This window comes from Schistocerca serialis, chromosome 1 (genome assembly GCF_023864345.2).
Source record: "Schistocerca serialis cubense isolate TAMUIC-IGC-003099 chromosome 1, iqSchSeri2.2, whole genome shotgun sequence".
NCBI classification, from domain to species: Eukaryota; Metazoa; Arthropoda; class Insecta; order Orthoptera; family Acrididae; genus Schistocerca; species Schistocerca serialis.
This window is the reverse complement of record NC_064638.1, coordinates 1,193,643,175-1,193,670,100: the sequence shown is the minus strand read 5'-3', so window position 1 is coordinate 1,193,670,100 and position 26,926 is coordinate 1,193,643,175. Positions and strand designations below refer to the sequence as shown.

At 42.2% G+C, this 26,926-nt stretch overlaps 1 protein-coding gene across 1 annotated transcript in view; it reads right to left on the bottom strand.

The window, feature by feature from the left end:
* Nucleotides 1–26,926, bottom strand: part of LOC126456514 (glutamate receptor ionotropic, kainate 2) — a 1,353,954-nt gene that overhangs the window by 529,274 nt on the left and 797,754 nt on the right. Inside the window, exon 5 of the mRNA XM_050092267.1 lies at nt 9,858–10,033. Coding sequence (XP_049948224.1) covers nt 9,858–10,033 — 176 coding nt within the window. The remainder of the gene's footprint in view (nt 1–9,857; nt 10,034–26,926) is intronic.

Sequence of the window (26,926 nt, the reverse complement as noted above, 5' to 3'; positions counted from 1 at the left end):
CCAGACCGCTGTTGAGTGTCTGAAACTGTAATGTACACTGTGTTTCAACCGTACGTCACTGTACAAGTACCGGCGCCTAACGGCAATTCATGACACTAACATTACAAACAATGCAAATCTTGCAGCGCCCCGTCTGAAAATCATTCCTATAAAGTGGAGTACCCACACTGGAAATAAAATTCCGTCTACACTGGCTCAAGTAGCGAAAGTTTAAACCATCCTATATTATACAGCATTTAAATATACAGAACTCAAAATATCTACGAGGGTCACTCCAAAAGAAATGCACACTATTTTTGTAAAAACACACTTTTCATTCTGCATGTGTGAAAGTTTGACAGTGTGTAAATACAACCTTATCGCTTGTTTTCAAACTTAGTTCAACTTGTTCTCGTGAATGGCGCCGTCACAGCATGTCTTCAAGACGGCTGCTACACTTGGCGTTCGTCAGAAGCAACGTGCTGTCATACAATTCCTGTGCTGTGAAAGCGAGACAGTGGGAAACACCCACAAGAGGTTGAAAAAGGTGTATGGAGATGCTGTTGTCTGTCGCAGTACAGTTAGTCGGTGGGCAAGCAGGTGACGTGATGAAAGCGGGCACGGCAATATTGAGGATTGTCCCCGCAGCAGCAGGCCTCGTACTGCACACACTCCAGACAATGTGCAGAGAGTTAACGAATTGGTGACTGCTGACAGACGCATCACAGTGAACGAATTGTCATGCTGCGTTGGGATAGGGGAAGGAAAAAGGGGGCCATTTATCCTTCCTCCCATAATGCCGCACCATACATTAACCCGCCAAGGTCGCTAATGTTCCACTTGTCGCAGCCATCGTGGATTTTCCGTTGCCCAATAGTGCATATTATGGCGGTTTACGTTACCGCGGTTGGTGAATGACGCTTCGTCGCTAAATAGAACGCGTGCAAAAAATCTGTCATCGTCCCGTAATTTCTCTTGTGCCCAGTGGCAGAACTGTACACGACGTTCAAAGTCGTCGCCATGCAATTCCTGTTGCATAGAAATATGGTACGGGTGCAATCGATGTTGATGTAGCATTCTCAACAACGACGTTTTTGAGATTCCCGATTCTCGCGCATTTCGTCTGCTACTGATGTGCGGATTAGCCGCGACAGCAGCTAAAACACCTACTTGGGATCGTCATTTGTTGTAGGTCGTGGTTGACGTTTCACATGTGGCTGAACATTTCCTGTTTCCTTAAATAACGTAACTATCCGACGAACGGTCCGAACACTTCGATGATGTCCAGGATACCGAGTAGCATACATAGCACACACCCGTTGGGCATTTTGATCACAATAGCCATACATAAACACGGTATCAATCTTTTCCACAACTGGTAAACGGTCTGTTTCAACACGGGTAATGTATCACGAAGCAAATACCGTCTTCACTGGCGGAATTGTACGTGATACCACGTACTTATACGTTTGTGACTGTTACAGCGCTATCTATCACAAAGGGAAAAAAGTGGTTCAACTAAAACATTCATATTTCTTTACGTACTACACGAATATGTAATAAAAAATGGGGATTCCTATTTAAAAAAAACGCAGTTGATATCCGTTTGACCAATGGCAGCGCCATCTAGCGGGCCAACCATAGCGCCATCTGGTTTCCCCCTTCAAGCTAGACAAGTTTCATTCTTTGTAGTTTCTTCGTTTGATGCTTATTTCGTGAGATATTTGGCCCAGTCGCTATCAATGGACCACCCTGTATACTCACAGAAAAACATCTATAGTAGTTGGTGTTAGAGCTGCACCTTTTTTAGACTGAAGTCATCTGATAGGTATACCCGCTTAAAGGAAGTACCTCTAACTAAGGGCTCACATTCAAAGGATGTAATGATTCCAAGTAGAGGAGAAATTAGCATATTTCATTAAAATAAAAGAGGTATTAGTGATAAAGTTAGTGAACTGCTTATAGATGTTGACTATGAAATTATTGGTATATCAGAGTACCACTTAAATAATTTGACCAGGGGCCTCCTTTACCAGGATACAGATTAGCTGGCTGTTTCTCAAGAAGTTCCTTGCAGGGTTGGGGGAGTGGCTATGTACATAAAAAACAGTATTCCATTTGAGCCCATAGATGTATCATGACACTGCACTGAACTGGTATTTGAATGTTGTACAGGGGAATTGAATTTAGTGAAACTAAACTTCTAATTGTTGTTGTTTATAGGTCCCCTAACTCCGACTTCAGAGCATTTCTGCTCATGTTAGAGAGGCTTCTTGATTCCCTTTCTAGGAAGTACCAGAAATGAATTATATGTAGTGACTTCAATATTAATTTTGTACATGATGGTGCAAGAAAAAGGATGTTGGTAGATCTTCTAAATTCATATGATCTGATGCACACTGTGTTTTTTCCTACTAGGGTGCAGGGTAACAGTAGCACAGCCATATACAATATTTTTATTCATTCTTCATTACCAGATGGGCATTCTGTTAGTAAAAGCGTGAATGGCCTTTCAGTTTCAGACCTTGATGCACTAATTTTAACACTAAAAGGCTTTTGTACTCAAACCAATGTTATATTTAATTACATACTATGTAGGGAAGTTAATCCAACAGCAATAGAGTTCTTTAAACCTTGCCAAGGAACAAGAGTGGCAGGATGTTTCTCGTGACAATAGACGTTCTAAACAGGGTATTAGCAGTAACAAGCAGCCTGGGTGGCTGACTTGTGGGATAAGGATGTCTTGTAAAACAAAGTGAGAATAATATCAAAATGTTAGAAGTAGTCACAATCAAGCTACAGCAGCCCATTAGAAACAGTATTGTAAGGTACTTAAAAATGTTTTTAGGAAGGCAAAGAGTATGTGTTATGCAAATAGAACAGCTAATTCACAGGATAAAATTAAAATCATATGGTTAGTTGTGAAGGAAGTGTCTGGTCATCAGCACAAGGTCAACGATATAAAGTCAGTTCGTAGTAAAAATATTTCTGTTACTGATAAATCAGAAATATTTACAGTATTTAACTATAATTTTCTGAGCATTGCTGGTGAATTAAATAAAAATTTAGTTTCTGCAGGGAATTACATAACTCTCTTGGAAAATGCATTTCCGAGAGTGATGTCTGAAATACTCCTCTGTGATACAGACAAAAGGGAGATTAAGTCAATAATTAAGTCACTGAAGATTAAGTATTCTCATGGTTATGATGGAGTGTCTAGCAGAATATGAAAGTACTGTGCTGTACATATTAGCCATGTATTTAGCCATATTTGTAATTTTTCCTTTAGGAATGGTCAGTTTCCTGAGCGATTAAAGTACTCAGTAGTAAAGCCGCTTTATAAGAAAGGATAAGGGAATAATGTAGATAATTTTAGACCTATTTCTATGCCATCAGTGTTTGCAAAAGTTATTGAAAAAGCTGTGTATGTAAGGATAATTGATCATTTCATATCACACGATTTGCTATCAAATGTACAATTCGGCTTTAGAAGTCGTTTAACAACTGAAAGTGTTATATTCTCTTTTCTCTGTGAGGTACTGGATGGGTTAAACAAAAGGTTTCGGACACTTGGCTTTTTTTATTTCACTAAGGCATTTGATTGTGTTGATCACAAAATATTGCGCCAGATGTTGGATCATTACGGAATACGGGGAGTAGCTCATAATTTGTTCACCTCTTACTTTAGCAACAGGCAGCAAAAGGTCATTATTCACAATGTTGATAACGGCTGTCATATGGGGTCTGAGTGGGGTACTGTCAAGTGAGTGGTGCCCCAGGAATCAGTGTTGGGGTCACTCCTGCTTCTTATTTATATAAATGATACGCCCTCTAGTATTACGGATAACTTTAAAATATTTCCGTTTGCAGATGACACTAGCTTGGTTGTAAAGGATGTTGTGTGCAACATTGGATCGGTTTCAAATAGTGCAGTACATGACCTAAGTTCATTTCTTCTAGAAAATAAACTAACGTTAAATGAGAGTAAGTTTACAGTTTCTAACACACAATTCAACAAAACCTGACGTTTTAATTTCACATAACGGACATATGATTAGTGAAAGTGGACAGTTCAAATTTCTAGGTGTTCAGATAGGCAGTAAGCTTTTGTGTAAAGCCCACGTTCGGGATCTTGTTCAAAGACTAATACTGCCATTTTCACTATTCGAACGGTATCAGAAGTGAGTGATCGTTCGACACGAAAATTAGAAATCAAACCCCCATTTGGATCGGACTTCCTTAACTCTTGTGCAAAAAGCTGTGCAGTGTTGTTCCAAGATGGCCGCCGAGTAAGTGACGCCAGAAACCATTTCCAGAAAGTTAAGTGATTTAGACAGGAATATAATTAAGTTTAACGCCGACAACAAATTAAATACGTGCATTAGTGCATCGTTTAGTCTTGCCGTTAAAGGTTTGACTTTTCTTTGCGTATTTTTTCAGAAAACACGAAAAGATCGTAACTTCGCGAAGTCGCGCTTAGGCTTAAATTTTGTAAACGTGTTTGTTTCTTGTTTCACGGTAATTTAACTAGTTTCTCGGTAACAAATAAGTAAACTACCGCAAATAGCGTATAACTTCATTGTTTTAATACAGATTTCAGAAAAACAGCGTAGCTTTACATCAGAAACTTGCCTATATACATTTGTTTATAGGCCTAATTCTCGTAACGTTTTTGGAGAATCAAAGTTAAAGTATCTCGTTTAATTGTCCTTTTTTCATTCCATCGAGTGAAATATATAATAAATAGCGTATACCTTCGTTGTTTTAATACAGATCTCAGAAAAACAGCGGAATTTTAAATCAGAAACTTGCTTATATACATTTGTGAATAGGCTTAATTCTTGTAACGTCTTTTTTGATTTTCGGTAATTTAATTGATTTATTCTAGCTAAAGTATTATTTTTGCCATGAGTGAGAAGTGCCTGACTTGCCGTAGAATTGTTAGTTCCGGGGTTTGGTGTGATGGATGCAGTAGTTTTTTTCACTGGGGGGACTGCACGGGCGTGGGTGTTGGGAAAGTGGATCAGGCTCATCAGTGGTTATGCAGGATTTGCAGCAGAGATAGGAAGATAGTGGAACAGGAGGGGAAAATTGCTGCCCTTCAGGCTGAGCTAGATCAGGCTAGGGAAGATTTGGACAGGTTAAGGAGGGAGAAGGGCAAAGAGAGGTGGGAAGTGGCAACAGGTAGCAGAAGGAACAGGCCTAGAACTAAGTCTGACAGTTTTGTGGTGAATGTCAAAAATAGGTTTGACCTGTTGCTTCAGTTAGAAACTGATGAGCCTCAAGCAGAGGTAGGTGTAGACAGGACACAACAAACTTTCAATAGGAAATTGAAAAAGAATGTAGGAAAGTCATCGAAAAGGAAGAAAGTTTTGTTGTTAGGCAGTTCTCATGCCAGAGGTGTAGGCCAACTTCTGCAGGAGGAATTAGGACCAGAATACCAGGTCACAAATCTTTTCAAACCAAGTGCTAGTCTGGATCAGGTGACAGAGGATTTAGGTTCACTCTGTAAAGGATTTACCAGGGAAGACACCGTGGTTATTGTGGGAGGGCCAGGGAACAGCATCGACAGAGATCCTGGGTACAGTATAGAGTGTGACCTGGTAAAGATTGCGTCAGCATCGAGACACACCAATGTTGAATTTGTATCTGTCCTGAGACGCCATGACCGGCCTCATTTGAACTCTTCTGTTGGGAGAGTTAATTTGGAGTTGGAACGGCTGCTTGGATCGGGTGCGGGGGCTCATATTGGTGTGGTTCCTGTTGATTATCTCAGTAGGTGGGACTATACCAGGCACGGCCTACATCTCAACAGGAAAGGGAAGGGGAAACTGGCTGGGGTAATAGCAGGAAATTTAAGGGGGGGAGGCACTGCCATGAATGGTAAAATATCAGTGGTTACAGGTGTTGGAGCAGCACCTTTTTTAGGATAGGTAAGACAGAAAGATGTCAAGTTCTACGAGAGGTCAGGATTGCAACAAATCTTCAGTTTAGGAAAGAAATTAAACAGCACAATTCTAGCGCATTGGATCACCAATCACAGCTATCAATTATAAATTTTCACCAATCACCAGAAATTTTATCTCCACCAAGTTGTATCTCAGTCCTAGGTAATTCCATTGATGAATTAAAGCCACCCAACCCAGTTGACATAATCTGCCTCTCTGAACACCATGTGACCACTGGTATAGGAACTAGGCCTACGCACAATGAGAAACTCAGACAGGAGAGTACTGCAAATGTTAGAATAAGGAAAGGTTCTCATAAAAGTATAATTAAAAATAATGTAAGTATATTTCATCAAAATATTGGGAGTTTAAAGAATAAAGTAGATGAGCTTCTGGTTTGTTTAGAAGATTTAGAAGCTGAGAATGAAATAGATATACTATGCCTGTCTGAGCATCACATTGTTACTGATATGGATAAGGTAAATGTAAGTGGTTATAAGCTCTCTGCACATGTAATGAGAGAAAATATGGAGAAAGGAGGAGTTGCCATATATGTCAAAAGTTATCATTGTGCAAAAAGTATAGAAACAAAAAAGTTTTGTGTAGAGAAACATATAGAAGCATGTGCCTGTGAGCTTAAATTAAATAAAGGCACATTTATAATTGTAACTGTATATAGGTCCCCATCAGGAAATTTTCATCTATTTCTGAAAAATTTGGACTCCTTGTTGTGCTATCTGTCAGACAGGGGGAAGCAAATTATTATTTGTGGGGACTTCAATGTAGATTCTCTGAAAGAGGGTAATAGGAAAAATGACCTTGAAGTATTACTTGGTTCTTTCAATTTGACACCCGTTATTGATTTTCCTACTCGGGTGGTAAAGGATAGCAGCTCACTGATAGATAACTTCTTTATAGACCAAGATAAGTTTAACCAGATAAATGCTCAGCCTGTTGAGAATGGTCTTTCTGATCATGGTGCACAGCTGGTTACAATAAATGACATAGCTCCATTCAGCAATACTAAACAGTCCTCCAAAGTAGTACGTTCAGTCAACGATTTAACAATTGCAAATTTCAGGGAAAGCCTACAGCAGTTAGACTGGGATGAGGTGTACCGTGAACCTGATGCCAATTTAAAATATAATTTATTTCATGACATTTTTGTAAATGCATTTGAAAACTGCTTCCCCAAAAAAATAGTTAAATATACTCGTAAGAAGAAAATTCGACTCGTTCCACATCATTACGAAATATCGTATTCATGATCCATGGAACTAGTATTAATCTAATCTAATCTAATCTAGTCTGTACTGCTGCATCCATTTTTAATAAACTACCACTCGAATTAAAAAATCTCGTACTCTGCCTATTTTCATTCGCTTATATCATAAGGTATTATGTTTTGGGGTGTCTCTTCCCATTCTAAAAGTATATTTTTGGCTCAGAAATTGGCGGTTCGGACAGTAAGTGGTGTAAGTTCACGAACCTCTCGTCGAATCCTGTTCACGAGTCTGGGTATTTTCACATTTGCCTCTCAATATATGTATTCCTTACTGTCATTTCTTGTTAAAAATATTAGCTTATTCCCAAGAATAAGCAGCTTTCACTCGGTTAATACACGGCAGAAACCAAACCTGGATTTGGATCGGACTTCCTGAAGAGTTTCCCCAAGGGTCGCTCCTTCTATTCTATCGAGGGGTTCCTTGAAAAATTAAGCTGATGCTTATTGTATTGTTGATTGCGTTTACTTAAACATATAGACTGACTTTTTTCGGGTTCGTAAAGATTTATTTCTATTTGTTATTACTTTTATGTTGTAATTTCATGTACTGACACGTTCCATGACCTTTGAGATTTGCTCCTCAATTTGGTACTACGGAATTTGACGTGTAAATAAATAAATAAATAAATGGCGGGCTTCTGTCTTCGTGGCCACATGGTGTCACGGAAGTAAACACCCAGCCACGGCGACTGAGGAACATCATTATCTACCAAGAGACAACTGAAGCGATATAACGACAATAGTATTTAGGATTTCCTCTATAGTATCTGGTTTCAATATTTACGCAGTGATGATGGTCTACCAGCAGTAGCTAAAAGATGTTTACTTAATAGCGTCACTTCTCCGAAAAATCGTAGGAAAATGTCCATTAGTGAATGTGGCATTGTGATTTGACAATTTTCAGCCATCCAGGGACAGCACTGAAATCCTGAAGAAGGTCTACATTTGCACCTACATACGTCCTCTGCAGACCTCTGTACCGTCCTTGGCGGTGTGTACTCTGTACCACTACTAGTTATTTCCTTTCCCGGTTCGCGCACAAAAAGATTGGGGTAAACGACTATCTATATGCCTTTGTACGAGCCGTAATTCATGGTTCTTACTGGAAATGTAAGTCGGCGGCAGCAGGATCGGTCTGCAGTCAGTTTCTAATGCCGGTTCTCTAAATTTCCTCAATAGTGTTCTTCGGAAATAACGTCACCTTTTCTCCATGGATTTTTTTGAGTTGCCGATTCACCTGTGTAACACATGGTGTTCAAACCTACCACTAACAAATTTAGCAGCCCGCCTCTGAACTGTTTCGATATCGCTTAACCCGACATGGTGTGGATGTCAAACATCCAAGCATTAGGTGTACTAACGAACGGCCTGTACTAGTGTCTTATATGCGGTCTCCTTTGGAATTTCCTAAAATTCTCCAAATAAACCAAAGTCGACCATTCGCCTTCCATACTACAATCCTCACATGCTCCTTCCATTTCATATCGCTTTGCAAAGTTAGTCCTAGATGTTTAATCGATGTGAATCTGTCAAGCAACACTAATGCTTCATTTGAACATTTTCTATATATCTGCATTAACGTACATTTTTGTGCATTTAGAGGCAGCTGCCATTCATCACGCGAACTAGGAATTTTGCGTGAGTCATCTTGTATCGTGTTACAGTGGCTCAACGATGACATCGTCCCGTACACCATAGCGTCATCAGCAGACAGCTCCAGATTGTTACCCTGTTATCAGATTGTTTAACATACAGGGAATAAGAGGCGTAACAGCGGTACTGTCACATTTCCCACGGCATATACTGACGATACTCTTGCCTAGTTTGCTTTTGTTCTACAGTACTGTAGAACAAAATCAAATTAGTGCTTTTCATTTATTATAAAGTTGTTTTACCAAGAACCGACGAAAGATTCAGTTAACATTGTAAGCTTGTCTGTGATGAACACTTGCCGTCGAGGGCAACGTACTGTATTCGGTTACTTAAAAAGTATTTAAGCTACTCACATATCTGAGAACCTGTTTCGTTAGCTCGTACCTTCGTTAACTGTCTGCAGTGTTACAACGATACAAATGCTTTTCGCAGATCTAGAAATACTTAATCTATCTCTACCTCTTAATCCATGGTTCGCAGGATATCATGTGAGGAAAATGCGAGCTAAACATCACACGAACGATCGTTTCTAAAACAGTGCTTGTGAACAGAAGCTTTTACATCTCTAGGAAATTTATTATATTCGAACTGAGAATATCTTCAACAATTCTGTAGAAATCAGTGTTAAGGATATCGGTCAGTAATTTTGAGGGTCTGTACTTTTACCCTTCCTGTATACAGGACTTCTCTGCGCGTCTTTTCAGATCTCAGCAGATAGATCGAAACGTCCTGTGATGAAGAAGTGTGAAGAGCAATATGACGCGACTTAATGACTCAGATTTTATTAGCACTTATGAAATATTGCTAGAAATTCCGAAATTTTGTCGGTTTTTGAGATCGGACAGTGTATGCAGGGTGATCATCTGGCGGACTGTTGAATAATTCTTGGTGAATACTGTACAGTTCTTGTGACCAGCCGGTTCATGAGATGCACGACGTTAAATGTAGGACACTTAAATGGGAAATATGCTGTGGAGCCGGCCGGTACTCACCGCTCTGAAGAACTTGTACATGTGTTTGGGGTTGGTGTCGACGATGAGCTTGTAGATCTCCTTCTGGCGGATCTCTCGCAGCACCTGCCGGTAGGTGGTGGGCGTCGCCTGCCGGATGTACATCTCGGTGCGGACCACCGGCGGCGACTTGACCAGGTCCTGCAGCTTGAACAGCCCTGCAACAGACACGCGCGTTGCTGGTACCGACGCGACAGAGTGGGTAAACGCGAAGCTGCTCCTACCTGCAACTGTCACCTGTGAAACGCATCTCATTCCAGTTTAATACACGGTTAGTCTAAATGACTGATGTATCGTGATGTGATGTTTTCAGAAGTAATGGAAGCCATGTGTATCACCCCAAATATGGAACTCCTTAATGAAAGCCAGTGACCTATCGTTGTGTACCAGTGTCACGGCCGGCCGAAGTGGACGTGCGATTAAAGGCGCTACAGTCGGGAACCGCGTGACCGCTACGGTCGCAGGTCCGAATCCTGCCTCGGGCATGGATGAGTGTGATGGCCTTAGGTTAGTTAGATTTAAGTAGTTCTAAGTTCTAGGGCACTGATGACCTCAGATGTTAATTCCCATAGTTTTCAGAGCCATTTGAACATTTTTTTACATAATATTTATCCTAGAAGAGAGTTCTAGCCGCATCGAGCTGTAAGTTCGCTGCGACTACAATGTTACACTGCAATGGAGATGTTAATTCAATCTCTCTTGTAAACATCGCAATAGTAGTAAACTTATTGAACGCTACTTCATTGTTTCAGTCCGATCTGAAAAGTTTTTTAGTATCAACTTGAAGTAATAGTCAGAATTTCGAACTAAAGTAAAATAACATTTACGGTTTAGCCAGACAACGGAGCAGTTATTATATGCGAAAGAAAAGTAAATCGTGTGATACTTGATTAATGCTGGGACTTATTCTTCGTGATCTGTGATCGTCACAAACATCAAAGGACACAGCAATATACCAACGGCCGACATAATCGCTATTACTAGCCTTGAGTAGGAAACAGTTATACGCGATCACGAAGAACTTACCGTTACGGAGTGTTGTCGGAAGCTGTAGTCAGTGTCAGAATCGCTGATGCAAATAGATTCAAGACCCTGAATGACAGATCAGTGTGTTTTCAGGGCAGGTTTAAATAATTACGAAGTTCAATAAACTCCAATATAACCTTAATGCTTCGGGCCGACTGCGCCATTTAACAGAAATTTACTGTGTAATTATGAAATTAACTATTTCGTGAGAGAACGACGAGGTTAAAGGTAATTTAGTTATTAACAGTGAACAGCAACTTTACACCGAAATACGACGCTTTCTGCACGTTGTCCGAAGAGTATTTTATATCTGGAATTACGTCGTTTTAGTTGTTGAATTAACACCGTCGCGACGCCTTGACGACGCTATATTAATTGATAAATCAACATCCTCGCAAAACTATGATGTGGCATCGGCTTGAGTGATGGACTTTATAAAAATGGTTCATATGGCTCTGAGCACTATGGGACTTAACTTCTGAGGTCATCAGTCCCCTAGAACAAAGGAAGTAGATTACAGTACGCTTGCTCGCCCGCTGCTTGAATACTGCTCAGCAGTGTGGGATCCGTACCAGATAGGGTTGATAGAAGAGATAGAGAAGACCCAATGGAGAGCAGCGCGCTTCGTTACAGAATCATTTAGTAATCGCGAAAGTGTTACGGAGATGATAGACAAACTCCAGTGGAAGACTCTGCAGTAGCTCGGTACGGGCTTTTGTTGAAGTTTCGAGAACATACTTTCACCGAAGAGTCAAGCAGTATATTGCTCCCTCCTACGTATATCTCGCGAGGAGACCATGAGGATAAGATCAGAGAGATTAGAGCCCACACAGAGGCATACCGATAATCCTTCTTTCCACGAACGATACGAGACTGGAATAGAAGGGAGAACCGATAGAGGTACTCAAGGTACCCTCCGCCACACACCATCAGGTGGCTTGTGGAGTATGGATGTAGATGTAGATGTAGATGTAGACGAGGTGCTGGCAGAAGTAAAGCTGTGAGGACGGGGCGTGAGTCGTGCTTGGGTAGCTCAGTTGGTAGAGCACTTGCCCGCGAAAGGCAAAGGTCCCGAATTCGAGTCGTGGTCCGGAACACAGTTTTAATCTACCAGGGAGTTTCATATCAGCGCACACTTCGCAGCAGACTGAAAATCTCATTCTGGAAACAGACTGCCTCATCTGAGAATAAACATCTTTCCAGGAAGCTGGCATCAATATCAATAAGTTGCAGCATATCCGCAGCAAATTGTTGTCGGCGTGGTTTGTCGTTCGCCGTCAGATGTTGCAGAATTTGCACTTTGTAAGCACGCATAGGAAGACGCTGGTGAACTACGCAATGCAATGTTGATCGACGTACATCAAGTTGCACAGATGCTTGACGAATTGACTTACGTTGGCTTCTGAGAAACGTTTGTCTGATGTCCTCCACTGTGTCTTCTGAAACTCCGTAACGTGCACCGCCAGTTTCAGAACACTTCCTGTTGCCAGGAAGTTCCTATACCGTTCCTTAATTGTTTTCACATCAGGTGGGTCACATTCATACAAACGACGATAATTTCTTTGCGCAGTAATCAGCGATTTTATTTCTGCAAACCACACTACTGCTTGCGTGCGCTGCTGTGGAGTCCCCATTATCAGTTCATGCTACCATGCTGCATTCTGGCTACGATACTTGGCACTTCTGACGCGGGAATATAAATTCTTTGAGATGCTCTACAATGTGATGCATTTTTCATTGTCATATCTACTGTGGTTTTTCTCTCCTGGATCCTTGAAATCACGGAGGTTTGAGTGGGACACCCTGTGCAACAGTTCTTCGGCTTGGCATTGATTGATAGACTTGTTGGATGTCCTCCTGAGGGATGTCGTGTCGAATTCTGTCCAATTGGCGCGTTAGATCGTCAGAATCCCGAGCTGGTTGTAAGGCTCTGACCATAATGCTCCTAATATTATCAACTGGGGAGAGATTGTGCGACCTTGCTGGCCAAGGTTGGGTTTGGCAAGCACGTAGACAAGCTTTAGAAACTCTCGCCATGTGTGTGCGGACGTGATCTTGCTGAAATGTAAATTCGGGATGGCTTGCCATAATGGGCAACGAAACGGGTCGGGCAACGAAATGGGTCGTAGAATATCGACGACATATCACTGTGCTGTGCATATGTCACGGATGACAACAAAAGGATCCTGCTATGAAATGAAATGGCTCCACAGGGAATCAACCCTGGCTGTCGAGACTCATGGCGGGCGGCAGTCGGGTTGATATCCGACCACTGTGGGGAACATCTCCAGACACCCTTCGCTGTTCATCGGGGCTCACTTAGAAGGGGCACTCATCACTAAAGGCGATTCTACTCCCGCCATTGAGATTCCAAGCCGACACTACTGCAAACAGGCACCTTGGCGCACGGAAGTGAATGGTAGTTTTCAAAAGGGTCGCCGTGATTTCACCCCCTTTCTGTGAGCCGCGTATTAAATCTCCTTGTGGTCAGTAAAGCACCAGTTGCACGACGGATCATTGGTAATGATGAACCTGGGGATACGAGTGACCATCTGCCGACTGATCGGTCCTATATTTCTGTCCTCTCTCTAGGTCGACCACTTCCTTCTTGACGCTATGTTAGGCCGTGGTTCACCCATTCCTATCATCATCGTCATACAGTTTGTCATTCGTGTTACGTACGCAACTGAGAACGCTCTTGTCCTTGTGTCACTTTTGCACTTGGGTTTCGGAAGATGGAAATAATTCTGAAACGCGTCAAGAGTACTTTGTGACCAATTAGGTCATTCTACACCTGAGGTTTTATGCAGCCTAACTAGCTTAACGGCAGATTTATGCATATTTACTAGAATGGTCTCTAGCCTCCTACGTGACTTTGTATCACACATTTATTATTTCAACAGCTACTTTGAGCCCAGCCACGTTCTTCTTCAAATTCAAATGCCCACATCTGCGTACATCGATCACGTGCCTGTCTAATAGGTACAGTGATTATCAAACTCTGAACGAGGAATCAAATTCGGATGAACGTTCACTGTTCTTACCAGCTGCGCGGTGAAATTGCTCTACAGTGTCACACATTCATAGAGCGACCATCAAAGTTTAGCTACATCTACATCTACATGAATACTCTGCAAATTATACTTAAGTGGCTGGCAGAGGGTTCATCGAACCGCATTCCCAATAGTTATCTATTATTCCACTTTCGAACAGCGCTCGGAAAAATCGAACGCATGCATCTTTCCGTGCAAGCTCCGATTTCCCTTATTTTGTAATGATGATTATTTGATCTATGTGCGTCAACAAAATATTTTAGCATGCAGAGGAGAAAGTTGGTGATTGAAATTTTGTGAGAAGTTCCCGACGCAACAAAAAACAGCATTGTTTCAATTATTACCACCCCAAATCCTGTATCATATCCGCGACACCCTCTCCCCTATTTTTCGGTAGTACAAAACGTGCTGCCCTTCTTTGAACTTTCTCGATGCACTCCGTTAACCCTACCTGGTAAGCATCCCACACCAGGCAGCAAAACTCCAAAAGAGGACGGACAAGCGTTATGTAGGCAGTCTCTTTAGAGGATCTGTTTCATCTTCTAAGTTTCCTACCAATAAAACGCAGTCTTTGGTTCGTCTTCCTAACAACATTTAATATGTGTTCTCTCCAACTTAAGTTGTTTGTAATTGCAATTCCCAGGTACTTAGTTGTATTTAAGGGTTTGAGATTTGATTGATTTTTCGTGCAATCGAAATTTAACGGATTCCTTTTAGTGCTCATGTCGATGACCTCACAAAGTTCCATTATTTAGGGTCAATTGCCAATTTTCGCGCATAAAGATATATTTTTCTAAATCGTTTTCCAATTTGTTTTGATCTTCTGATGACTTTACTTGGCGCTAAACGGCAGCGTAAGCTACAAACAACCTAAGACTTCTGTTCAAATTGTGTCCCAGACCTTTGTATAGATAAGGAAAAGCAGAGAGCCTATAACACTACTTTTCCCTTCTGTTTTACTCGATGACTTTCCATCAGTTACAAGCAACTGTGACCTCTCTGACAGGAAATTACGAATAGAGTCACATAACTGAGACGATATTCCATAAGCACGCAGTTTGATTATGAGCCGCGTGTGAAGTACGCCGTCGAACGCCTTCTGAAAATCTATAATTACGGAATCAATGTGAAATACCTTGTCGATAGCACTCAACATTTCGTGTGAGTGAAGAAATAGTTGTGTTTCACAAGAGCGATGTTTTCTAAATCCATGTTGACCATGTGTCAATACACCGTTCCCTTAGATGTAATTCATAATGTTCAGGCACAATATATGTTCCGAAATCCTGCTGCATATCGACGTTAATGATATGGGCCTGTAATTTAGTGGATTTCTCCTACTACCTTTCTTGAATATTGGTGTCAGTTGTGCAACTTTCCCCTCTTTGAAGTCGGATCTTTCGTCGAGCAAGCGGTTGCATATGATTGTGTTATATCCTAGCCAGTAATGCCACCCGAGCCCGCTGCCAAAAGGTTGGCAGCATCAAAGTCCGGACGCCGTCCGCATAAGCAGCGCCAGCGAGACAGGAAATCGCCGCAAGTCTGCGCGCGCCACCGCTGGCTTCTGGTTTCTTAAGCGCTGGAGTCGCGAGCGCTAGGACAGTTCTGTATTCGCCGCTCAGTTGTATACTCGTCACCGAATTGTGTACTTGCTAGTCAGTTGTGTGTTCATCGCAGCAGAGTTGTTGTTTGTCGTCAGCCGACGCTGACCTAGCCGCTCCGACTCGAACTAGACAGATTTCTGTAGACACGGAGTTCACTACTGTGTTTCTGTATCTTCGTTAATAAAGATAAGTACCGACTTTTGTTTAATCAGAGTGTTTGGGTTTTCATCTTTCTGTTCACTGTTCTAGCGGACCGGTCGGCCTGCTATTAAAAGTGTGGCGGTGACTTCGTAAGCCGTTTCTACAGCGAATTGTTTGTCGCTACGAACGCCGCCACAAAAGATTGTTAAGTATGGGCTATTGCATTAGCATACCCTGAAAAGAATCTGGTTAGTATACAGTCCGGACCGGAAGACTCGCTTTTATTAAGTGATTTAGGTTTCTACACTACTCCGAGGATGTCTACTTTCATCTTGGCAGTTGTTATTGACTCGAATTCTGGAAAATTTACTTCGCCCTCTTTGGTCAAGGAATTTCGGAAGGCTGTAATTTGTAACTCTGCTTTAGCACTACTGCAATCGCACAGGTAAGGCACTGATTGCGTCCTGTCGCTAGCATGCTTTACATACGACCAAAATCTTGTTCTTGAATTAAAGTCCGCGCCAAATTTTGAGGTTCTCTAAAAGATAGCCAGTTTTAGGGGATTTTGCATTCGTTTAAATTTGGTAGGCTGCTTTCGTTGTTTCTGCAATAGTGTTCTGACCAGTTTTGTGTACCAAGGAGGTTAGCTACGCCGTTTGTTAATTTATTTGATATAAATCTCTCAGTTACTATCGATACTATTTTTTTAAATTCAGGACACATATAGTATACACATACATTGTTGATTTGGAAGGAGGGGTGACTGTCTCTCAGGAAGACGTCAAGCGAATTTTTATTTGCTATTTTGAACAGATATATTTTCCGTATAGTTTTGGAGGATTTGTTCATTAATCCTTGCTTCCGTTTCGATACTCGTTATTAGCCCAGGATTATTTGTTGATAAAAAGTCAACTGTGCTTTCACACCTGGTTGTTATTCGAGTGGGTTCGTAAAGTAACTGCTCGAAATAATTTTCAGACAATGGGTTTAGAACAGTTTCGGATGATGTTTTACGCAAACGTTCAGGTATAAACATGTTGAAATTTTCAAATGTATGTGAATTCCTGTGAGACTAAACTGCTGAGGTCATCGGTCCCTAGACTTACATACTACTTAAACTAACTTACGCTAAGAACAACACATACACCCATTCCCGATGGAGGACTCGAATCTCCGGCGGGATGGGCCACACAGTCCGTGACATGGTGCCTCAAACCGCGCACCCACTCAGCGTTGTATTTAAACATGTATTTTCGGCTGCATATCGCGGGTAAATTGAAGTCACCAACAGCTATAATTGTACGTGTTTGAAAATAAAGTTTTCTTTGAACCTCTCAGAAAATTTTTCACCTGAGTTGTGAGGTCGCTATAAGGATCCAATTATTATTTTATTCTGGTTGCCAAGAAAGAGCTCTACCCATACTAACTCACAGGAACTATTAACTCTAATTTTGCTACAAGATGACCTACTTCTAAGGGCAACAAACACGCCGCTGCCAACTGTATTTAGCCCACTCTTCTGAACACCGTTAGGTCCTTCGCAAAAATTTCGGTTGAACTTATCTCCGGCTTTAGCCAGCTTTCAGTAGTCATAATGATTTTAGCATCAGTTCTTTTTATTAGCGCTTGAGGCTCTGGTACTTTCCCAACACAGCTAAGCCAATTTACAGCTTTTATACCCATGGTTCCTAGATCTGCGTTCTTACCTGTGTTCAACCCGCTCCCTTTGAGAGTAAAGCCCTTTTTTGTATTTTCCAGAGTACAAACTCAGAAATTGCACACTCCACGCCACACAGCCCCCTATACCCCTGTTGCCGCCTCCTGCGTGTGACTGACTCCTGACCTGTTTAGCGGAACCCGAAACCCCACCACTGTATGGTGCAAGTCGTGGAATCTGCAGTCTACAAGGTTGCAGAACAGTCTGAGCGTCTGATTCTGACCCTCCACTCGGCTTTGTACTAGAGGTCTGCAATCACTCCTGTCGACTATGCTGCAAATGGTGAGCTCTTCTTTCATCTCGCAAGCAAGACTGGCAGCTTTTTCCACTTCTTATAGCCGCTCAGTACTAGAGAGAATCTCTTCCGATCCAAAGTGACAGTCATCATCGGTATCGCCATGAGGCTCATATGTAGTTTCCTGCACCCTGTGCTCTTCATGGGATCCGGAAGGACCCTTTCTACGCAGCGAATGAGTCCACCAAGCAGACACAGAGAGTGCACACTGTCTTTCTTCCACTCCTTAGAAGCCATGTCCATAGGAGGTCTTGTAACAAGGTTAACATTGGAGCTGAAAGAAGACAAGAGACTGCATCTGGCTGAGGGACAGTGTCAGCCAGAGACAGCACCTGGAACCTCTTTGTAGGGCTAACTGGTGAAGTCTTACGTTCGGCCCCCTTGGAAGACTTTCGCAGTCTTCCACGCCACGAGGCGACCTCCCACTCGACCACGGGGCGAGGGCTCAACCTCAGTGCGAGCAGTAGCAGCTAGCCACCGGTAAGGACCGATCGGCGTACTCCTGTCTCGTGCTGGACGTCCATTGGATCCCCACGGTAGGCGCATTCACTGCAGCCTCAAGCTCGGTAACAGGAGGACAACACAGCTTGGAGCTGAGAGCGAAGTGTCACCAACTCAGGTTGCATCCACACACGGCAATACAGACCCTGTCCGTACTAAAGAGCGTGAGAAACTACTTTACACAGACCAGCAAACGACTATCGACATGCACTGTGACCGAGCGGGGTGGTGCAGTGCTTAGCACACTGGACTCGCATTCGGGAGGACGACGGTTCAAACCCGTCTCCGGCCATCCTGATTTAAGTTTTCCGTGATTTCCCTAAATCGTTTCAGGCAAATGCTGGGATGGTCCCTTTGAAAGGGCACGGCCGATTTCCTTCCCTAATCCGAGCTTTTGCTCCAATGACCTCGTTCTCGATGGGATGTTAAACACCAATCTCCTCCATCGCATGCGCTGTGAAACTTTACCGTAGATACCTTTGAAAACGCAGAACTTTGTCTGATAAATTCGATTAACACGTAGAGATTCAAACGCTGAAGTACCAAACATACAAGTGAGACTTAACAAGTCGCTCCTGGTTAGGAACTTCTAAAACGTCACAAAATCGGTTTACTTTCTGACACAAACGAAAACGATAGAACTGTATCATGTAACTATTATATTAAGACGCAGAAATCCAAAAACTAAACTACCAAAGCACACAGATGAAACTATATATTTCGCGCCTGGTTAGGAACTCGTAAAATGCCACAAAATCGGTTACTTCCATGTTACTGCTTTGTCTTGGCCACGGCTCTTCCCTGCAGTTTCCGTTGGCCAATTTAAGTCTATGTGGTGAGTTATTTGTTTTTTTCTTTTTTTCTTTTTACCTAGAGTGTACGCTGTGCTGAAGAACCGGGCGTTAAGGGCACACCCGAAGACGTGGCCAAAGGAGGATGTGAGCGACCAGAAAAGTAAGGAAACTGATAAACCAGAGATGTTAGAACAAACTAGTTGAAGTTTATTTGCAGTCTGCTATCACTACGCCTACCGCTGTGGCCAAGGGGTTCTAGGCGCTTCAGTCTGAAACCACGCGACCGCTACGGTCGCAGGTTCGAATCCTGCCTCGGGCATGGATGGGTGTGATGTCTTTAGATTAGTTAGGTTTAAGTAGTTCTAAGTTCTCGGGGACTGATGACCTCAGAACTTAAGTCGCATAGTGCTCAGAGCCATTTGAACCATTTTTGAAATAATTGAATAAATAAAATTTTATGGTTACCAATAAAACTTCCCCACTCCACAAACTACCTCCCGACACTTCTTGAACGTTAAAGATTATTGTCTAATTCGACTTAGCATATAGATTAGAAATTTCAGCACCATATCTACGGTATAACATCATAACGCTGTATATGTACATGACACCATCCTCAAGGCAGAAAGAGAAGGACGAGATATTCCTACTGTAGGCTAAAAGAAAAAAGGAATGTAAATGCCAGACTAATGTCGAATGACAAGAAATCGAAAACTATGACAGCTACACCCATCTCTTCATGGCATGCAGTAGGAGAAACAAATAAGGTAGAGTCGACTTTCAACTACCTCGGCTCACAGATTACTGTTGATGGTGACCGCAGCCACAAAATCACCTAGTTCAAATGGTTCAAATAGCTCTGAGCACTATGCGACTTAACTTCTGAGGTCATCAGTCGCCTAGAACTTAGAACTAATTAAACCTAACTAACCTAAGGACATCACACACATCCATGCCCGAGGCAGGATTCGAACCTGCGACCGTAGCGGTCACGCGGTTCCAGACTGAAGCGCCTTTAACCGCACGGCCACACCGGCCGGCAGCACCTAGTTACTACTTGGTAGAAACCATAATTGACAATGTCTTAAGGAGTAGAGACGTAACTTTAACAACAAAGGTCCGTACCATAAAGGCTAAGATGTACCCAATTCTGATGTATGGATGTGATACCTTGACCATATGAAAGGCTGAACGTCGTAGAGTGGACCCCACTGTACTGTGGTGTTAGAGGAAACACCTTAGAGTTCCATGGACTGAAAAGAGAATGAATATGTCGGTATTATAACAACCAGACATTCCTTGGAATGTGAGACAGTGGAAAAACTGAAACACTGTCTTACATTGGGCGCTTGCTGAGAAGACATGAATCGATGGAAAAGAACGTAATACAGGGCAAGGCCGAAGGCACAAGGAGAAGAGGGCAAAAAAGAATGAGATGGACTGATGGCGTGACAGAAGTAATGGATTCCAACATGGAAAGTCTACGTGAAATAGGACAGCATAAAAGAAATTGGAGTGCTTTATTTTGTGGGGTCACTGAGAGTTGGAATAGACTAAAAGACCAGAGAGAGAGGGAGAGAGAGACAGACAAAATGTATTTCAATGTTTAAGGTACAGGGAGTTCTGAGTTAGCACTTCTGGAAATGAAAGTCTCCAATGACCCGAATGGTTCGAAAACTGGCTATTGGTTGTAAATAATGAAAAGAGTGAAGTCATCCACATGAGTACAAAAAGGAGTCCGCTAAATTTCGATTTCACGATGAATCACACAAATCTAAAGGCTGCGAATCCAACTAAATATTTCGGAATTACAATTGCGAATCACTTAAATTGGCATGATCAAGTAGATAATGTTTTAAGCAAAGCAAGCCCAACTCTTGTGGAGTATTGTTGTGGGGTGAGCGATACGCATCAGATAGGACTGACGGAGGACATCGAAAAAGTGCAGAGAAGTAGAGCTCGTTTTGTATTATAGGAGATATAGAGGAGAGAGTGCCACCAATATGATACGCGAATTGGTTTGGCAATCATTGAAACAAAGGCGGGTTTCAGTGCGGCGGGATCTTCTTACGAGATTTCAGTCACCAACTTTCTCCTCAGAGTGTGAAAATATTTAGTTGGTACCGACTTACATAGGGAGAAATGATCATTGAAATAAAATAAGAGAAATCAGAGTTCGCACGAAAAGCTTTAAGTAATCGTTTTTCGCACTTTCTGTTCGTGATAGAACGGGGGAGAAATAGCTTAAAGGTAATTCTTTCTCTGCCAAGCATTCAATTGTGAACTGCGAAGCAGTCATGTAGGTATAGACGTAGAGCCCTCTTCAAGCCCCTGTTCAGTCCATGACGTGGGCTACTTCGTACCAATAGTATCGTTCTTTCCTATTACACTGCGTATTCAGAGAGGGAAATTTAACTGTCTGTATGCAGCTGTACACGTTCTTACGTCTCGCACCTACAGCTACATCCACATCTACACTCCGCAAACCGCCTGTCAGTACGTGCCTGGGTAATTTTGTGTACGAGAATCACTTCCCCCTTTTCCCATTGCAGCTAAGAATAGCTCGCGGGGAGAACGGTCGCTAGTAAACTTCCGTGTGAGGTCGAATCTCTGTAAATGAAACTTCATGATGTTCTCGCGAGGTACACATAGGAGGAAGCCATATATTTGTTGACTCTTCTATGAACGTACGCTCTCGGATCTTTTAACAGTACAGACTACACTGCGATGCAGAACGCCTCTCCTGCAGCGTCTGCTACTGTATCTGGCTGAGCATCCCCGTGTCGCTTTCGCGTTTAATAAGTGAACCTGTAACGAAACGTGCCGCTGTTTTTGGATCTTCTATTTCCTGTATCACTCCATGTGATACGGAACCCTGACTGGCGAGCAATAATCAAGTTTTGGTCGGAAGACTTACATCCTGCGAGCTGACATCCCAAAGATGTTCGGGCTCACATGCGGTTCCTCTTCGTCGAAATGTCTTGGCTCAAACTCGTCTAGGGTTTGAACCGCACGTGGCGCATTACACGACATAAATTAGACACGTGTGACGTGGTTACATTGTCGGGCTGATGGCAAGTTTGCGAAATACGAAGTTAATATTTCATATACAAAGAGTAATAATAATATCGGGAACTAAATTAGCGACCCATAAGTGATGTAGGCCACACTGTTGCGATTTGGTTAGAATAATTTTTATTCAGAAAGCAAACTAATAGCGAAAGTGGTCGTATTTAGAGGTACTGTTACACTCGAGCGCATATCCATTCGACACAGTTAGATCATTCACAATCTCATCGCGAATTACAAGTCCGTCTCGTTAACTACACGAAATATTAAGAGTTCACAGCAGGCGCGCGGCTGCTCACCGCTCAGAGATTAAGTCCCAGGATACCACATAACACGAAATTTTCTAAGTCGTTTCACTTCCTAGCTACCTAAAGACCGACTGTCCGCTTTCGCGTCTCAATCCTAACTGTCCCCTTTCGCGTCCGTACCAGCACTGTCCTCTGTCCGTCCCCGGTCGCATTTCCCGCGCGCCGAACATCTTCGAACGTATTTAAATTATCAAAGTTTGACCACTTTAACGTTCTAAATAAAGTAACAATAGTATCCATTACATAATAAACGTCAAATTCTTTAACATAAATCCAATACAATTTCGTTCTTAGCTTTGAATGACACGGCTAGTAGCCTTGCACCAATGTGCTTTCTGGTAAATAAACAAAGAACAAAAGTAACTATTATGCACTGTACTTTACAACAAATATTATATTACCTAATGATTCAATAAGGTGTCATGCTCTCATCGCTCAATGTGTTTTGTGTGGAGGAAATGATGATTTGATGCTTAACTGAAAATACTGATAATTTAAAGAAACAAATAAAATTACAGAGTAAATATTTACAATGTTTGTCATTTTAATGATGTGCTTCTATATGAAATATCGATCATTGAGATCGACCAAAGCTTTCAGACTTAAGCATTCAGGTCTTTGTTAAAAAAGTTGTTAATTTCACTTTAACAATAGATCCTAAACTATTATAGATATGATCAATATTCAAGTTTTATTGGGATCACCATGAAAATTTATGGAGGATGGCAGATTAAAATTACTGTGGTTTCATTGCTTGTACTAGTACAGAATTAAACAGTTTTCATAAATTTTTCCCTTTATGGCCGATCTTGGGTGCTCCATATTTAACACTGCTACGTATTCCTGGCCACAAGAGGCTTCTACTGGCTTTCCCTATGAAGTAGGTACTCGTCTATCTCACTCACACACTACAGATAACAGGCGCCTGTGAGTTTCCCCAACTCGTGGTGAATCTGCGCCCTTTGTGGGATCCGGTCCTGGACGACAGGGTTCGTTTCACATTTCCTGAAGGGTGACTCTTTCGGCTATATACTTAAATGAGAGCGCAGTGCTCGTTAACTCACAATCCTTTGTTGGTGGGTTATATTTCATGAGGATTCTTCCAAAGAATCTGTCTGGCATCTGCCTTACTCGCGATTAATTTTACTTGGTCGTTCCATATCAAATCGTATCGTACGCATACTCCTATTGATGGACAACTGCTTGCAGTAATTGTTCTCCAGTTTTGTAATCATACAGTAACGGGTCTTTCTGTCTATACACACATGTTGCACAACATTTGTTTATGTTGAGGGTTAATTTCCTCTCCCTGCACCAAGCACTGATCCTCTGCAGGTTTTCCTGCATTTCACTACAATCCACCAGCAATGTATTCAGTAGCAACATGGAACTTCCAACATTATCCACTCGGTCATTTATATTTACTGTGGAAGGTAATGGTTCTGCAACACTTCTTGGGGCAGGCCCGAACTGACGTCTGGAAACTTCTCTCCGTTGAGAATGACATGCTGTCTTCTCTTTGTTAGAAACTCAGTATGCTCTTATTTTCATCATCAGGTGGCAGTGCGAAGCGTTATCGAATGTCTTCAGGAAGTCAACGAACACGATATCTACTTGTGCATTGTATCTATTGCTGTCTAAGCCTCGTGGAAGAGCCTCAAGGTTTGTTAGCTGAGTTAACCCACCTTAAAGTCACCTTTCGCATCAATGATCGTACTGAAAGACAGATGAGACGCACGTGATGCGCTATCGGCCAACTGTGGACCGGGTGAGAGATGGAAATTACGAGGTGGCAGCTGAATCTACGGCCCTTTTGTCTGACGCATATAACATTTCCAAAACGGAGCTCGCATAAACATTGTGTGAAGTGTGTTTCCCGACGACCATCTGAGATTAGGGGTCTCTTAGTGTCTGTAAAGGATGATAGTGGTTTGCATAAGGGGAGTATATATCGTATCCCCTACGTTTGTAGCGTATCATACCGGCTGGTCATAATGAAACTGACGCTTTTCCGAATGATACAGTGTGGGCTGTATACATTGCTGAAACATGCTCTCCGTGTATGCTGAAAAAAAAAAATGATAGTACCACTTTCTGCCAGCAGGTGAAAATATGGAATTGTAAGCAGTCACATGGTGAAATGTTTCCTTTTGTAACGTCGATATGCTTTTTGTTGCTTGGCCACAAGTGTTTATTTCTTTTGTGATGTGACTGTTGGTGTAAAGCTTTAAGAAGGTTGAAATTTTTCGTATGAAACTGAGTTGCTATTGAGGAGAAAGACCGTGCACTACTGGTAAACTTGTTTTATTAGAACGGCAGCAGCAATAGCCGCACTGCATTGTGGGAATACCCAATGTCAATAAAAGGGCAAAATAATGTGATAAAGAAATGTGAAGAAGCAGGTGAATTAGATGGTGCATCAGGCGGCGAGAGCGGTGAGAGGGAGAGGTGGCCTATTCCCACGGCAGTTGTTCATGAATTAGTTGCAGCTCACGCCTCAAATTCTTCAGCCAGTGCTCGCGCTGTGTCACGTGAATTGTCTCTCCCCTGGTCAACAGTACAAAAGATTTTGTGGCGCATTTTACACTTGTATCTCTAAACAATTCAGAATGTGCATCAGATGAAGCCCCGAGATGAGCTACAGCACCATAACTGTGCCCTTCTTTCTTTCGCACCCATAGAAATTGATAACATTTGGCCGGGGAATGTTCTTTCGATGGACAAAGCACATTTTACTCTGCACAGTGATGCCAATGAACAAAACTTTCGCATCTGGAGCTCTACTCCGCCACAAGTCCTGCATGAACATCCACTGCACTGACTGGGTCTATGTGGGTTGGTTTCACGAGCTCCTTCATTCTTGGTGCGTTCACCTTCCAGAAGATTCCACCTCGCGGTTCTGTTAGGTGTACTATGACATCAGGACCTTATAAGGACCTTCTTGTGCAACTAATGACAAGAATGCGACTTACGTGTTGACGATGAAATGATGATGAGGACAACACATCACCCAGTACCTGATCAGAGAAAATCTCCGACCTGGCCGGACATCGAACCTAGGTCCACTGCATCTCAGACGCGCTGAGCACACAGCATAAGAGACAGATGCAGTCAGAGGAGAAAGCTGGTGACTGAAATTTCATGAGAAGATCCTGCAGCAACGAGAAACGCTTTTGTTTTAAAGATTGTTACTCCGATTCATGTATCTTGTCTGTGGTACTCTTTCCCCTATTTAGGGAGAAAACAAGACGACCTGCCCTTCTTCGTACTTCCTCGATATACTCCGTCAATCTCATCTGATGCATATCCCATACTGCACGGCAGTACTCCAGAAGAGGGCAGAAAAGCGTTGTGTACGCAGTCTGTTAGTAGACTTGTCGCGTTTTCTAAGTGTTCTGCCATTAAATCGCTGTCTTTCGTTTGCTTCACCCACAATGTTATCTGAGTGTTTGTTCCAGCTTAAATTATTTGTAATAGGAATCCATGAGTATTTAGTTGACTGGTTGGTAAGTTAATTTGGCGGAGGTAACCTAACAGAAAGGTCATTGGTCTCTTTGGATTACGGAAGGATGGGGAAGAAAGACGGCCGTGCCCTTTCAAAGGAACCATCCTTTCAAAGGAACCTGAAGTGATTTAGACAAATCATGGATACCTAAATCCAGATGTCCAGACGAAGGTTTGAACCATAATCCTCCAGAATGCGAGTCCATTGTGCTACCACTGTACCACCTAACTCGGTCAGTCAGTTTATTTACAGCCTTTAGATTTGTGAGATTTTTCGTGTAACTGAAACTAACGGGATTTCTTCTATTACTCATGTGAACGACTTCCAAATTGTCATTGTTTAAAGTCAGTTGCCACTTTTTAGAATTAGTTTGTATCATCTGATGACTAAGGTGGAAAATGATCTAAAAGGGTTGCTCAGATTGTCTCCTATGTCGTTTATGTAGACCAGTAACAGCAGAAGGCCTATTACGCTTCCTTGGGGTACACCAGACATTACTTCTATTTTACTCGATGACTTTCTTCAGTTACTTCGTATTGTGATCTTCCTGACAGGAAATAATGAATCTTGTCACACAACTGGGGCGATATTCCTTCTGAATGCAATTTGATGAGAAGATACTTGTGAGGAATTTGTCAATAAATCGTTTTCTTCGAGGTAATTCATAATGTTGGAACACCGTATATGTTCCAAAATCCTACTGAAAATTGACGTTATTGCCATGTGTCTGTAATTCAGCGGATCACTCCGATTTTCTTTCTTGGATATCGGAGTGACTTTTGCAACTTTCCAGTCTTTTAGATATGGATCTTTCGAAGGGAACTTGACCGATATGCAACCAGAACCGGAAGCCTTGCCTTTATATCTAAGTTACTTGCGTTGGTAGCTGTTGTAGATTCAAATTATGGAATGTTTACTTCGTTTTCTTTGGTGAAGGAGTTTCAAAAAACTGTGCTTAGTAACTCTGGTGTAGTGGAACTATCATCAATATCATCACCATTGTTATCGCGCATTGATGGTATCGTTCGCTTCTTGCCA